We start from the raw sequence: 17,308 nt of genomic DNA, 5'->3' as shown, positions 1-17,308 counted from the left end.
ATATCTCTTCTGTTGCTGCTTGTGATTTTAGTAGTATCTTAATTGGTCTTGTTCCATCTTGATAAGGTCCCATTCTGTATATTTCCTCCGCTTCCTCCTCTAGGTTCTGTCTATCTTCGTCATTTAGATTTTTTAGTAGGTCTTTAACTGACTTAATTTCTTCCTTTTCCCTTCTTGGTCTATAGTTTACTTTTTTTTTTTTTTGTCCAAAGATAATTACACTTTTTTTTCTGCAATTTCCCTTACTAGGTTTTCCTTTTCCTTAAGGACTCCAATAATTTTGTTTGCCATATTCTCATCTCTTTCTTTTAGTTGTTCTTGAATCACCTCCTGTAAGTTATCTTTGTCTTTCTTATCTTGTACTCTCCATGCCTGTACTTCTTTTTTAATCATGTCATGTACTCTTTCCTCTTCTTTGCTAACTAGATCTTTCAGGTCCTCTTTTTCTTTCTCTGCTTTATCAAGTCCTTCATCCATCTGTTTCTTATATTTGGCTAGTTCTTTTCTCAGTTCTGCGTTCTCTGCTCTTAACCTAGCTTCACTTTCTTCCACTTTTTTTATCCTTTCTTTCAAGTTCAGAAACTCTTTCTCCTGTTCATCGTTCTCTTTACTTCTCATACTTTCTCTTATCCAGTTGTCTAATTTTTTCTCCAAAGTTAAAACTTGCCTATGGAGGGCGGTACTTGTCTCATCAAATCCTCCGAATCTAGCCTCTCCCTCATCGTCATCATCATCCTTTTCTTGTACTCCTTCCCTATTCTCATACCTGTGTGTGTGTGTGTGTGTGTGTGTGTGTGTGTGTGTGTGTGTATTTACCTAGTTGTAGTTTTACAGGGCCTGGGCTTTATGCTCGTGTGGCCCTGTCTCCATATCTACACTTATCCAATATCTCTTTAAAACTATGCACACTTGTTGCTGACACCACTTCCTCACTCAAACTGTTCCAAGTCTCAACACATCTTTGCAGGAAACTATATTTTTTAACATCTCTCAGACATCTTCCCTTCCTCAGTTTCTTATTATGCGGTCTTGTGCTTCTAATGTCATATTCTTCTCTCAGGATTAGTTTCTCATTATCCACTTGATCCATTCTGTTAATTAATTTATAAACTTGTATCAGATCCCTTCTCTCTCTTCTCTGTTCCAGGGTTGGTAGATCCATAGCTTTTAGTATCTCCTCATATGTCATCCCTCTGAATTTTGGAACCATTCTTGTAGCCATTTTTTGTAGTCTCTCCAATTTCCTTATGTGTTTCTTTTTATGGGGGGTCCACACAAGTCCTGCATATTCCAATCTAAGTGTTATTTTAGTACTTATCAATTTCATCATGATTTCTTTGTCCATATAGTGAAATGCTAATCCAATATTCCTTAGCAAATTATATGTCTGAAAATTCTATCAATATGGCTTACCGGTTGATTGTTTTCTTCCATCGTCACTCCCAAGTCCTTTTCCTTTTTTACTTTTTCAAGTTCTACTCCATCTCCCATCTTATAGATTCCCACGGGTCGTCTTTCACTTTTTCCCATTTCCATGACATGGCTTTTTGTCCACATTGAATTCCATCTCCCATTTTTTACTCCATTTCCAGATCTTGTTTAAGTCTTCCTGCAGTGTGTGTGTGTGTGTGTGTGTGTGTGTGTGTGTGTGTGTGTGTGTGTGTGTGTGTGTGTGTATTTACCTAGTTGTAGTTTTACAGGCCCTGGGCTTTACGCTCGTGTGGCCCCGTCTCCATATCTACACTTATCCAATTTTTCTTTAAAGCTATGCACGCTTTTTTCTAACACCACTTCCTCACTCAAACTGTTCCAAGTCTCAACACATCTTTGTGGGAAACTATATTTTTTAACATCTCTCAGACATCTTCCCTTCCTCAGTTTTTACTATGTGATCTTGTGCTTCTAATGTCATATTCTTCTCTCAGGATCAGTTTCTCATTATCCACTTGATCAATTCCATTAATCAATTTATAAACTTAAATCAGATCCACTCTCTCCCTTCTCTGTTCCAGGGTTGGTAGTCTCTCCAACTTCCTTATGTATTTCTTTTTATGGGGGGGTCCACACAACGCCTGCATATTCCAATCTGGGTCTTATTATAATACTTATCAATTTCTTTATCATTTCTTTGTCCATGTAGTGAAATGCTATTCCAATATTCCGTAGCAAATTATATGTCTCTCTGAAAATTCTATCAATATGGCTTACCGGTTGATTGTTTTCTTCCATTGTCCTTTTCCTTTTTTACTTTTTCTGGTTTTACTCCATCTCCCATCTTATAGATTCCCACTGGTCGTCTTTCACTCTTTTCCATTTCCATGACATGGCTTTTGTCCACATTGAATTCCATCTCCCATTTTTTACTCCATTTCCAGATCTTGTTTAAGTCTTCCTGCAGTATTTCACAATCCTCTTTTTGTTTTATAACTCTGCACAGTTTCGCATCGTCAGCAAACAGATTTATGTAGCTGTTCACTCCCTCTAGCATGTCGTTTATATATATGAGAAAAAGTATTGGCGCCAATACTGACCCCTGTGGCACTCCGCTGTCTACTGCTCTCCACTTGGACTTCATATCTTTAACTATTGTCCTTATTTCTCTCCCACTCAAATAATTTTCCATCCATCTCAATGTGCTTCCTTTTAAGCCACCCTTGTCCTCTAACTTCCACAGTAATCTTTCATGTGGCACTTTATCAAATGCCTTTTTTAAATACAAATAAATACAGTCAATCCATCCCTCTCTCTCTTGTACTCTATAAACTATTTTAGAGTAGAAACTCAGTAAATTCTTTACCCACGACTGACCTTTTCTAAAACCAAATTGGCTATTTGATAATAATTTGTTGTTTTCAAGAAACTCGATCCATTGTTTCTTTATTACTCTTTCACACATCTAGCATATTACACTAGTTAGTGATACTGGTCTGTAATTTAAAGGTTCTTCCTTCCTTCCTTTCTTATATACGGGGACCACCTCAGCTCTTTTCCATTCTACTGGTACTGTTCCATTTTCTATTGTGTGTGTGTGTGTGACCAAAAAGTAACAGTACTGTAGATAGACTTGAGTAATTTATAGTTGATAAATAGAAGTTAGATATTGTAAGGTAATATTATGTTAGTATTGTATAATGAAAAACAACCACTAACATGAATAATTTGTCCACAAGTAAAGCAGAATATAATGTAATATGTAATTCATTAATTTGAATGTGCTGTGTTTAATAGGATGTCGCACCAAGCAGTAAGTCTTGTGTTCTGATCAGTTGCTGACTTTAAAAATTTTCAACAACTAGGTACCAAGAATCTCTACTCAATTTGTTCCATTTGTCAATGCCACGATATGGGAAGCTATACTTCTGGACATCTCTCATACAACTGTCCTTTTGTATTTTTTGGGGTGTCCCCTCAGTTAATTGTTGGAAGACATCCTTATCAAGTCTTCTCTATCTAGGATATCCATTTCATTTACTATTTTATACATTATTATCATATCTCCCCTCTCTCTTCTTTTTTCTAACATGGGTAAATCCAGTCTTCTTAATCTCTCCTCATACGGCACCTCCTTAAAATCTGGTATCATTCTTGTTCCCAATCGCTGCACTCTTTCTAGTTTCTTCACTTGTTTCTTTATAAGTTGTGACCATATCACCACTGCATATTCCAACTGAGGTCTAATTAAGGTGGTTAATATTTTCTTTATCATATTATCATTCAAGCAGTTGAATGAGAATCCAATACTTTGGAGTGTGTTGTAAGTTTGTCCAAATATTCTGTTAATGTGATTTTTTGGTGATAAGTTGTTCTGTATAATCACTCCTAAGTCCTTTCCTTCACTGACTTCAATTATTATCTCTCTCCCCAGTTGGTACTCCTTAAACAGTCTATATTTGCTTTTGCCCATTCTCACTACATGACTTTTGTTAATGTTGAACTCCATCTGCCATTTTACACTCCAATTATATATCCTGTTCAGATCCTCTTGCAACATGTTATAATCTTCCACGTTTCTTATTCTCGTCATAATCTTTGCATCATCTGCAAACATGCTCATGTAATTTTTCACACCCGCTGGCATATCATTTATGTAGATCAGAAACATGATGGGACCAAGCATTGGTCACTCTCCTCCAATCCGACTTCACTCCCTTCACCACTGTTCTCATTTCCTTGCCTGTCAGGTAGTTTCTCATCCAGTCTACCAGGGTTCTCTTTATGCCCCCAATACTTCTCAGCTTCCACATTAGCCTGTTGTGTGGAACCTTATCAAATGTTTTTTTTCAAATCAAGGTACACACAGTTGACCCAGCCGTCTCACTCCTGCAAAATATCAACCAATCTTGAGTAGAAACATAATAAATTTGATACACATGATTTTCCTTTTCTTAAGCCACACTAGTTCTCCCTTAAGATTCCTTCACTTTCTAGAAATTCACACCACTTGTCTTTGATCACTTCTTCACATATTTTACATAATACTAGTCAGTGAAACAGGTCTATAATTCAATGACTCCATTCGACATCCACTCTTGTATATTGGTACTACATCTGCCTTCTTCTACTCCACTGGCACTTGTCCCATTGTAATCGATGTTTTCACGATATCCAAGATTGGTTCCAGCAACTGCTCTTGACATTCTTTTAACATTCTGCTGGACACTCCATCTGGACCCATTGACTTATTGGCATCCATGCCACTTACAACTTTTTCAATGTCATTCTTTGAGACTATCACATCCTGCATTTGTTTCTCTTCAGGTAGTATGCTCCCATTGAATTCTGTTTCATTTGTAAATACTTTACAGAAGCAATCATTCAGCTTTGCAACAATATCAGAGACATCTTCATATACATCGTCCCCAACTTTCACTTTTTTAACTATTTCTTTCTTCTGGAGTTTACTGTTGATAAATTTGTGAAACATTTTTGGATCCCTTTCACAATTTTTCACTTTTTTTACTCATATTCTTTTTGTGTTTTTCACCTCACTTCAACATATCTATTTTTTGCAGTTTTATATGCTTCTCTCTCCACATCTTCGTTATTCCTCTTGTACTTTCTCCATACTTTTCTTTCTCACTTTTTGCCTTCTCACAATTTTTATTGAACCACTGGTTTCTCTTTTAGAGTCTTCTTGGTGTACTTTAGCATAAAGTTCTCCATGGCCTTATTGTATATTTCCATGAATTTGTCATATTTTGATTAAATGCTTAGTTCTTGCTACATTGCAGACCAGTCCATGTTGCCAGAATACCTCCTCAAGTAATTATATCTGACTCTGGCATAGTTTAAGCGTTCCTCCTTGTATCCATCCCCATTTTCCACTCTCAAGCCCACATCTAAACAAAACTTCAACAATTTATGGTTGCTCTTTCCCAAAGGGCACTCATGTTCTATCCCTTGTCCTAGCTGTACTTCTTTTGCAAATATCAAATTCAGTCTCAATGGGGTATCTCCCTGCTGACCTCTTGTTGGGTGCCTCACCCACTGGGTCAACAGACTTTCCATTGTAAAGTCCAGCAACTGCTCACCCCATTCCCCACTTTGAACTCTTCCCACATGACTTCTTTGCAGTTGAAATTGACTTTTTTTGCAGTTGAAATCACCAACTATAACAACTCTGTCTTTTATTGCAACTTCAATCTTCATTCTCTCTCTATTGTGCTTCTCACCATGTCATCATACTGTTCATTTGGCCATGCACTCTTTGGTGGTACATACACAGTTACAATGTTGATATCTTGTCTTCTATCAGTCACCACAAGGCCCACCACTTCTTCACCTTCCCTGCCGAGGCTCACGTTCTTCACTGTCAAGTCCTTTCTTGTCAACACAATTATACTACCTCCACCCTTCGTCATTCTATCTTTTCTCCACAATCTATAATTTCCATCCCCAAACCAGTCCACTTGTATGTTTGGTGTTAGCTTCGTCTCCACTATGCACATAATGTCTGGCTTGTCTCTTTCCAGATGGTCCATGCACTCTAACCATTTTGATAAGAATCCATCTATATTAGTATACGATATTCTTATGTCTTTCCTTTCCTTTGGCTGTTCTTTTAACAAAGTACAGTATCTATTCCCTCCCATTGAACCACCACATCCACACCTCTCATGTGTGTGTGTGTGTGTGTGTGTGTGTGTGTGTGTGCAGTATTTACCTAGTTGTAGTTTTACAGGGCCTGGGCTTTATGCTCGTGTGGCCCTGTCTCCATATCTACACTTATACAATTTCTCTTTAAAACTATGCACACTCGTTGCTGACACCACTTCCTCACTCAAACTGTTCCAAGTCTCAACACATCTTTGCAGGAAACTATATTTTTTAACATCTCTCAGACATCTTCCCTTCCTCAGTTTCTTACTATGCGATCTTGTGCTTCTAATGTCATATTCTTCTTTCAGGATTAGTTTCTCATCCATTCCATTAATCAATTTATAAATTTGTATCAGATCCCCTCTCTCTCTTCTCTGTTCCAGGGTTGGTAGATCCAAAGCCTTTAGTCTCTCCTCATATGTCATCCCTTCAAATTCTGGAACCATTCTTGTAGCCATTTTTTGTAGTCTCTCCAATTTCCTTATATGTTTCTTTTTATGGGGGTCCACACTACTCCTGCATATTCCAATCTGGGTCTTATTATAGTACTTATCAATTTCTTCATCATTTCTTTGTCCATGTGTGTGTGTGTGTGTGTGTGTGTGTGTGTGTGTGTGTGTGTGTGAGATTCACTGTTTGATCTGCTGCAGTCTCTGACGAGACAGCCAGACGTTACCCTACGGAACGAGCTCAGAGCTCATTATTTCCGATCTTCGGATAGGCCTGAGACCAGGCACACACCACACACCGGGACAACAAGGTCACAACTCCTCGATTTACATCCCGTACCTACTCACTGCTAGGTGAACAGGGGCTACACGTGAAAGGAGACGCACCCAAATATCTCCACCCGGCCGGGGAATCGAACCCCGGTCCTCTGGCTTGTGAAGCCAGCGCTCTAACCACTGAGCTACCGGGCCGTGTGTGTGTGTGTGTGTGTGTGTTCTGTTTCTTATAGGACTACCATTGGATAATAACATGCTTTTCTACTAGCCATTAAGTAAGAGTATTTGCCAAATATGTCATGTTGAACTTGAATCATTAGCATTTCAAGTGGAAGACATTATTTCAATACATTCTTTACATCTTTTCTTAGCCATGTGGCAGTGATGTGTTCATCTTATTTTTGTTTTCATGTAGCAGTTCTTGCCAGAAAGAGAGTATGCATGTTATTTGCCCAGTCATCTAGTCTCATGACACAGCCAGCTGATCCCATACAGAAAGAGCTCAGAGCTCATAGTGACTGACCACTGAATGAGACTGAGACCACGTATGCCCCACATACTGAGACAGCAAGGTTACAACCCTATGGCTTGCATCCTCTACCTACTTGCTGCCAGGTGAACAGGGGCTACATATTATGGCTCATATATGTACCTCACTGCCCCTTGGGACTCAAACCCAGGACTTTGTTGTGAGTCAAATATGCTAGCCACTGCATTATGTGGCATGTGTGTGTGTGTTTCACTGTTTGATCTGCTGCAGTCTCTGACGAGACAGCCAGACATTACCCTATGGAACGAGCTCAGAGCTCATTATTTCCGATCTTCGGATAGGCCTGAGACCAGGCACACACCACACACCGGGACAACAAAGTCACAACTCCTCAATTTACATCCCATACCTACTCACTGCTAGGTGAACAGGGGCTACACATGAAAGGAGACACACCCAAATATCTCCACCCGGCCGAGGAATCGAACCCTGGTCCTCTGGCTTGTGAAGCCAGCGCTCTAACCACTGAGCTACCGGGCGTGTGTGTGTGTGTGTGTGTGTGTGTGTGTGTGTGTGTGTGTGTGTGTGTGTGTAATTCACCACGGTCGCCTGCTGGTCACCCAGCCAGTCTTTCCCATTACAGAGCAAGCTCAGAGATCATAGACCGATCTTCGGGTAGGAATGAAACCACAACACACACTCCACACACCGGGAAAGTGAGACCCCAACTCCTCGAGTTACATCCTGTACATAGTTTACTGCTAGGTGAACAGGGGCTACACATTAAGAGGCTTGCCTATTTGCCTTGCCACCTCCTGGGACTCAAACCTGGGCCCTCTCGATTGTGAGTCGAGCATGCCAACCACTACACTACGCGTTGTGTTTATGTGTGTGTGTGTGTAATTCACCTCGGTCGCCTGCTGGTCACCCAGCCAGTCTTCCCCATTACGGAGCGAGCTCAGAGCTCATAGACTGATCTTCGGGTAGGACTGAGACCACAACACACTCCACACACCGGGAAAACAAGGCCACAACCCCTCGAGTTACATCCCGTGCCTATTTACTGCTAGGTGAACAGGGGCTACACATTAAGAGGCGTGTGTCTGTGTGTGTGTTTACCTAGTTGTAGATTTACAGGGTCTGGGCTTTATACTCGTGTGGCCCTGTCTCCATATCTACACTTATCAAATTTTTCTTTAAAATTATGCACACTCCCTGACACCACTTCTTCACTCAAACTGTTCCACATCTCAACACATCTTTGTGGGAAACTATATTTTTTTCCCTTTCTCAGCTTTGTACTATATGATCTTGTGCTTCGAATGTCATGTTCTTCTCTCAGGATCAGTTTCTCATTATCCACTTGGTCCATTCTGTTGATCAATTTATAAACTGGTATCAGATCCCCTCTTTCCCTTCTCTGTTCCTTTAGTCTCTCCTCATATATCATCCCTTCAAATTCTGGAACCATTCTTGTAGCCATTTTTTGTAGTCTCTCCAACTTCCTTATGCGTTTTTTTTATGAGGGGTCCACACTACCCCTGCATATTCCAATCTGGATCTTATTATAGTACTTATCAATTTCTTCTTCATTTTTTTGTCCATGTAGTGAAATGCTACTCCAATATTCCTTAGCAAATTATATGTCTCTGAAAATTCTATCAATATGGCTTACCGGTTGATTGATTTCTTCCATCGTCACTCCTAAGTTCTTTTCCTTTTTTACTTTCTCCAGTTCTACTCCATCTCCCATCTTATAGATTCTCATGGGTCGTCTTTCACTCTTTCCACATTGAATTACATTTCCCACTTTTTACTACATTCCCAGATCTTATTTAGCTGTGTGTATGTGTGTGTATGTGTGTGATAACACTTACAATAAACATTTTCCCAATCTAGTTAGATACAGCAGTAAGTAATTTGTTTGAAGCCTGTATTATAATTGCATGTTGTGTTTGGGAAAGCTGGGTGATGGGTTTTGTTGTAACAAAGCCTGTATATGGGGCTTTGCTATACCTTTGCTTATTAACAATATATCTTTACACCATATTGATATATAAAACTAATTGGGTTTTAAAAACTTAATTTCTTATGTTGTTACTTTTTCATTATTCAGTTAGCATTGTTATACGATGTGCAGGTTTTATTTTTAATTTTACTTTAATTATGTATGAATGTTGAATAATTGTCATGCAAATTATATAACCTTGATTGTATGTGCATGTGAGACAAGCAGGTTCAGAAGAGTGTTAGGGTTGGAAAATGAAACAAAATTTGCTACAAGGACAAGAATGGTGTGGATGGATGTTATATGTTGTAACTCTGTAATCCATTCTGAGTTTGATATTGAGAGGTTCTTCTCTGAGTAACAAGATTTACTTTTATCCCATTGCAGGAGGAGACTCCCCAGGGTCTGTTTGAAGACCATGGGCTGGGCTAAAGGACCTTCAACCAAACTAGTTCAGTAGTTATTTACCTGCTGATGCTTAAATTGAGAAAATATTGAACATATTGATGTGGTAATTGTTCATCCATAAAATATTATATTGACTTGGATTTGGTTGATCAGTGAATAATAATGATTGTAAGATGATTGGCTGCAGTTACATCTATTATGGTATTTTGTTATTACAATTGTTCATTTTGTAATATATCAATTGAAACCAGTCAAAATGAAATTGCTCTTAAAGTCAATAAATACATAAGGTAATTTGAATGTTAACCAAAAGTATTTAGAGAAAGTGATAGATTACTAACAACTGTTGAAGAGTGAATGAAAATTTTCTCAGTCATGGGACCAATGAACAGCAGGTTTAGATAGGCTAGTAATAATAATAATTTTGTTTACATAATTTGAATTTCAAAAGTGTCAAGTTGGCATCATCACATGCTGCTAATTATTAATCTAGGCTCGTGTGAATGTTATTGTGTGGACACTACTGGATTATATCACTGTGCCTTAAATAGAAATAGTCTTAGAGGTACAGCTTTATATTGGATGATTCCTTCTTAACACTAGAATGGTCTTTGCATGTTCTATGGTAGTAATTGTTAAGAGTTTTGTTACCAATGTTTTTTTTAAACTTTGAGTTCCTTCTTTTGATCAGTTCTGGTTACAAAAACTGTGTTATGAGTCAATAGTTGTACTCATTGGCATATAGTCACTTTGTATTGATATGTTATATATTTCTCTTTGTAAGATTAATTGATTTGTTTTGCAGTATGAAGTAGGTTTATTAAGACACCCTTCTCAGTAGTACTGTAGGTCTACCATATACAAATGAACCACTTAACAGACTTGATTGGCCAAGATTACTACTGCTACTCAGTCAACAGCAGTGTTATACAGAGATACATTTTCATTGTAAATGTACCTCAGTATTGCTTTTATCACTGAATTGTTTTGTGGGAGTATGTAAGTTATGCAGCTTAATGTATATTGGCATGATGTTGGCATCTGATATTCAATAGTATAAAGATGTTGATATCAGATATTCAATAATGTAAAGATGTTCAAATAATGAATAAGGCTGTGTAAGCTATAAAGATGAAGTTCAGTATGTAGCCAGGAGCCACACCAAGCAGGTATGTGGTACGCGATGCATCATCATGTACACCACTGACCAATACCTTGTTGATTTCTTCTAATCATCAACATCAGCATCATTATTATTGTTATGTATATTCACTTATTAATGTACAGTCATGATAATAATGATGATGTTTTAGTCTTTCAGAAATTAAATATATCATCAGCCATATCATTATCTTGTCATTCAGGGTAAAGTGATCAGGTATTTTGCAGCATTAACAAACAACATATGTGCCTGTTGTAATGAGAAATAACTTAATAGTATTATGTTGCAGATACATTTTAACAATTCTATGCCGTCCATCTTTAGCTTTATATAAAATGTGTGTGTACTTGCATGTATGCATAGGAAAAAAAAAAGTTCCAATTGATCTTAGATCTTCTATTTGTTCCACTCATTACCTGTAGACCTTTTTCTTATATGTTAGCATATATATGTATGTGTGTATGTGTGTGTGTATTTATCTAGTTGTATTGTACAGGGTTCGAGTTGGGCTCATAGTGTACTGTCTCCATGTCTCCATTCATCTAATTTTTCTTTAGAGTTATGCACCTTATGTGCTGTAACAACTTCATTATTCAATGCATTCCACTTCTCCACCATTCTGTGTGGAAAACTGTATTTTCCAATATCCTTCACATACTGCCTCATCGTGCTCTTCTTTACATGTTCTCTTGTCCTTCCATCTTCTTCTGTCACCAGCACCAGATCTTCCTTGTCCATCTTTTCAATGCCATTGACTATCTTGTGCATTGTTATTAGGTCCCGTCATTCTTATCTTGTCAGGTTGGTAGTCCCATTTCCTTCAGTCGTTCTTCATATGTTAGGTCCTTTAGTTCTGGCACCATCTTTGTAGCAATCTTCTGTATCCTTTCTAATCTTATATCCTTTTAAGTGCTCGGAGACCACACCATAGCTGCATATTCCAGCCTTGGACGTGTTATGCTTATGATTTTTTTCATCATATCTTTGTCCATGAATTGAAATGCTACTCTTATGTTAGTCAACATTTTATATGATATACCAAATATCTTGCTTATATGTTTTTCGGGGCTCAGATTTTCCTGTATAGTCACTCCAAGATTTTTTTCCTCTATAGTCTTCATTATTTGTTCTTCTTCCATTAAATAGTTCCATACCAGTCTTCTTTTGCTCTTTCCTAGTTCCATTATGTGACATTTCTTGGCATTAAACTCCAATTTCCACTTCCTACTCCATTCATAGATCTTGTTTATAGCTTTCTGTAACAGCAGACAGTCCTCTCTGGTTTTCATAACTCTTAGCAGCTTTGCATCATCAGCAAATAAATTGATAGAACTGTTTACCCCCAATGTGAATGTCATTTACATAAATCTGAAACATGATGGGGGTAACACTGACCCTTGTGGCACTCCGCTTGTTGCTTTAACCCAAGATAGAGTATGTATCTGATCACAATTCTCATTTCCATCCTTCAAATAATCTCTTGTTCATTCTAGCAAAATTCCTCACAGTCCTCTTATGTTTTCTAGTTTTCAAAGTAGTCTTCCATGAGGGACTTTATCAAATGCCTTTTTAATATCCAAGTATATTGTGTAATTCACCACGGTCTTCTACTGGTCACCCAGCCAGTCTTCCCCATTACAGAGCGAGCTCAGAGCTCATAGACTGATCTTCAAGTAGAACTGAGACCACAACACATTCCACACACTGGAAAAGCGAGGCACACAACTCCTCAAGTTACATCCCGTACCTATGTACTGCTAGGTGAACAGGGGCTACGTATTAAGAGGCTTGCTCATTTGCCTCGCTGCTTCCCGGGACATGAACCCAGGCCCTCTTGATTGTGAGACGAGTGTGCTAACCACTACGGTACACGGTGTGTGTGTGTGTGTGTGTGTATTTGCCTAGTTGTATTTACCTAGTTGTAGTTTTACGGGGCCTGGGCTTTATGTTCGTGTGGCCCCGTCTCCATATCTACACTTATCAAATTTTTCTCTAAAACTATGCACACTCATTGCTGACACCACTTCTTCACTCAAACTGTTCCAAGTCTCAACACATCCTTGTGGGAAACTATATTTTTTAACATCTCTCAGACATCTTCCCTTTCTCATCTTTTAACTATGCGATCTTGTGCTTCGAATGTCATATTCTTCTTTCAGGATCAGTTTCTCATTATCCACTTGGTCCATTCCGTTGATCAATTTATAAACTTGTATTAGATCCCCTCTCTCTCTTCTCTGTTCCAGGGTTGGTAGATCCATAGCCTTTAGTCTCTCCTCATATGTCATCCCTTCAAATTCTGGAACCATTCTTGTAGCCATTTTTTGTAGTCTCTCCAACTTCCTTATATGTTTCTTTTTATGAGGGGTCCACACTACTCCTGCATATTCCAATCTGGGTCTTATTATAGTACTTATCAATTTCTTCATCATTTCTTTGTCCATGTAGTGAAATGCTACTCCAATATTCCTTAGCAAATTATGTCTATCTGAAAATTCTATCAATATGGCTTACCGGTTGATTGTTTTCTTCCATCGTCACTCCTAAGTCATTTTCCTTTTTTAGCTTTCGCCAGTTCTACTCCATCTCCCATCTTATAGATTCCCACGGGTCATCTTTCACTCTTTCACATTTCCAGGACATGGCTTTTGTCCACATTGAATTCCATTTCCCACTTTTTACTCTATTCCCAGATCTTATTTAGGTCTTCCTGTAGTATTTCACAATCCTCTTTTTGCTTTAAAACTCTGCACAGTTTTGTATCATCCGCAAACAGATTTATGTAGCTGTTCACTCCTTCTGGCCTGTCGTTTATATTTATGAGGAATAGTATAATGGTCTATCCATACTGACGAATCCCACCACTGCACTTTGCACTTTGCTATTTGTCTGGTTTAAAGTTACCTACATATCACCATGATACCCAGGTTCTAGGTGGTTACACTCAAGGTCTTCAGTGATATGGACCCTAATATGGGTACCACTATAAATTTGCTCCCACTAATGGGCGGAAGCTGAATAGCTTCCCATACACTCTTCAATGTGCCTACAGGCGCTATACTTCTAAAACTGACCCCTGCAGCACTCCGCTTTCTACTTGGACTTCATATCTTTAACTACCGTCCTTATTTCTCTCCCCCTTCAAATAATTTTCCATCCATCTCAATGTGCTTCCTTTTAAGCCACCCTTCTCCTCTAACTTCCACAGTAATCTTTCATGTGGCACTTTGTCAAACGGCTTTTTTAAATCCAAATAAATACAGTCAACCCATCCCTCTCTCTCTTGTACTCTATCAACTATTCTAGAGTAGAAACTCAGTAAATTAGTTACACGACCGTCTTTTCTAAAACCAAATTGGCTATTTGATATTAATTTGTTGTCTTCAAGGAACTCGATCCATTGTTTCTTTATTATTCTTTCACACATCTTGCATATTACACTAGTTAGTGATACCAGTCTGTAATTTAAAGGTTTTTCCTTCCTTCTGCTCTTATATATGAGAACCTCCTCAGCTCTTTTCTATTCTACTGGTACTGTTCCATTTTCTATTGAGCATTTTATGATGTTGTATATAGGACTTGCTAGTTCTTCCCTACATTCTTTCAGTATTCTGCCTTCCCTTCATCCAATTCCTTCATCAACTCTTTTATTTCAAGCTTGGTTACTTTAACCTCTTTCATATAGATGGTCTCTCTATTACCCTGTGGCCTTTCAAATTTGGATTCCTTAGTAAAGACCTCCTGGAATTTATTATTTAATAGTGCTGCCATACTTTTTGGGTCTTCCACCATCCCGTTCTATCCTTTTAACCTTTTTATTGTTTCTTTTTGCCTAATTTTTCCATTTATGAATCTGTAGAACAATTTCGGTTGCTCCTTACATTTTTTTGACAATGTCTTTCATAGTTCCTTTCCTCATCCTTCCTCACCTTAACATATTAATTTCTCGCTGCCTTGAAGTTTTCCTTATTTACTGGATTTCTGTTTCTTCTCCACCTTTTCCATGCTCCATCTCTTTTCTCCTTTGCCCTAGCACACCTTGCATTAAACCGATCTTTCTTTCCTTCTTCTTTAGGTCTATATTTTGGGACATATTCCCTGACTTCTGTTTTGTATATTTCCAAAAATAAGTTATACTACTCTCTTGCACGGTCTCTCTGAGTTTTCCATCTCCTCCCAGTTAACATATTTGAAGTAGTTCTTGAGATTCTCAATATCAGCCTTTCTGTAATTTAATCGGTCTCCTTTGTATGAATCGTCTCTATCTTCCTTTCCCTCTTCTATATCCATTTCTAATATTACATGGTCACTCTTTCCCAATGGGCACTTATATCTTATATCATCGTTCATTTGTATACCCTTGTAAAAACTAGGTCCAATCTCGCTCGTCGTTTCCTCTGAATCTTGTGTTTTCCTTTACTCTTTGGTCCATCATATTATCTATCATTAGGTTCAGGAATCTTTCTCCCCAGGCTTCTTCCCCCATACCACTTTCATAATTTTCCCAGTCCACTTCTTTACAGTTGAAATCTCCTACTAATATCACTTTTCTCCTTTCCTTAATGATTCTCGTTAGACTCCTTATTGTGTAGTCTCTCATATGAGTCTTTATATTCTTGATTGGTCAATGAATTTGTTTTTCGTGGCACATATGTTATAAGGATTGTTAACTCTTTTTTACTAATATGCATCTTAACATACAGTACTGCTTTTCCTTCCCCACATTCTACTTGGTTTATCACCATCTCCTTTCTTAACATTATCATGACTCCTCCTCCTCCTCCTTTACCCCCTCTGTCTCTCCTTCATACATTATACCTATTATCCAAGTCTATTTTGATTGCCTCATTTAGTTTGGTTTCAGCCAGGCATACAATATCTGGTTCTTCTTTCTTTATGTAATCTCTTAATTCTAATTTACTTGATAAAACCCTGTCTATGTTCATATACAGTCAAACCTCGCCCAACACGACAGTTACGTTCCTGAGCTCGGCGTGCACGGCGAGATCGTGTTATAATAATAGGCTCTATGGGAAAATAGGGGTTATGTTCCCAGATCCTCCCAAAAAAACTTTTTTTTTTTTTACCAAAAAGAGTGAAAAAAAAAAAACAATAAATGAAGTACCAAACACACATTTTATTGAACTACAGTACTAGTACAGTAATACTCCACTTAACTAACAGGATAGGGGGTGTCAACGCTGTTCGTAGAGCGGGAATTCGTTAAGCGGACGTAATTTTCCCATAGGAAATAATGGAAACAAACATCATGATGAAAGTAACACGCAAGCTACAAGGGTCACAAGAAGAAGAAGAAGGGGCCGAGTGGCCGCGAGTCTCTCGCTTCGTCCGTGGCTCATCTCATCTCTGCTTTATTTTTTGGTATTCCATTAAGATTTCACTTTATGCATTACAAAACAATCCTTTCTTTGGGGGCAAGGTTTGTAAAAAACTTTTTTGTGAACATATATGCATATATAAGACAGTAACACAGGACCAGCGGGAGATTCAAATGGTGACCAAATCCTGCAATCGCGAGTCAAAGTCGTGCTCGGCGAAATATAGTATATTTTACCAATTCGTGTATACGTGAGATTCGTGTTCGGCGAGGTTTGACTGTACATCAATTTTAGCCTCTTGCCTTTATCATTTTTAGTTAAACTTGTTCCTGTCTCCTAGAATTCTCCAAAAAAATGCCTTTTTTTCCCTCTTCTGTCCTTTCATTATTTTTTCCTTTACTGCTGCCACCAGTTCATTGTATCTCTTCCTTTCTTCCTCATTTCTATTTTTCTTTATATATATATATATATATATATATATATATATATATATATATATATATATATATATATATATATATATATATATATCCTTGCAACCTTCTGTTTCTCTGAGTTTAGTTGTTTTATATAATATTTCTTCTATTGCTGCTTGTGATTTTATTAGTACACTTAACCCTCGGCTATCGCGCCCAATTGGGGACGAAATAGCCGCGCTATAGCCGAAAACGCGATAGCCGAATTGAACAATTAATGGTGAAAATTGTTATTGGTACCGCAACCACAAATTTTACTCCTAATATCCCTCATTTTTACTTCTTTTTAAATTACTGTATAATCCATTGGTACCAATTAAAACATGTCAAGGTTATAACATAAAAAAAAATTACATCAGCTCATTGTATTTACTAGAAATGTACCGATGCATCGGTATTGGAATCGGCGGTATCGGCCCATTTTTTGGGTGTCGGTATTGGCTTATTTTATGCCGATACTTATGATACCTAAAAGGAATTTACTACTTAGTGATATATTCGATATAAGATATTGATTACTGAGTAATTTACCTTTGCAAATGGCTTCAAAAAGCTTCTAGAATTGCTCCTATTTCACAAACGTTCTCAGGACTTACAGCAT

At 37.9% G+C, this 17,308-nt stretch overlaps 1 protein-coding gene across 2 annotated transcripts in view; it reads left to right on the top strand.

Moving 5' to 3' along the window:
* The window catches only part of LOC123519979 (AP-1 complex subunit sigma-2-like), a 47,986-nt gene extending 36,708 nt beyond the window's left edge, over positions 1–11,278 (top strand). For both annotated transcript variants that reach the window (XM_045281744.1, XM_045281742.1), the window contains exon 6: positions 9,710–11,278. In XM_045281744.1, coding sequence (XP_045137679.1) covers positions 9,710–9,754 — 45 coding nt within the window. In that variant the 3' untranslated portion in view covers positions 9,755–11,278. The remainder of the gene's footprint in view (positions 1–9,709) is intronic.
* Positions 11,279–17,308: the final 6,030 nt, after the last annotated feature.

The sequence above is a fragment of the Portunus trituberculatus genome, chromosome 46 (assembly GCF_017591435.1).
Source record: "Portunus trituberculatus isolate SZX2019 chromosome 46, ASM1759143v1, whole genome shotgun sequence".
NCBI classification, from domain to species: Eukaryota; Metazoa; Arthropoda; class Malacostraca; order Decapoda; family Portunidae; genus Portunus; species Portunus trituberculatus.
Note: the sequence above shows the minus strand (reverse complement) of the source record. Positions and strands in the feature narration are given on the sequence as shown.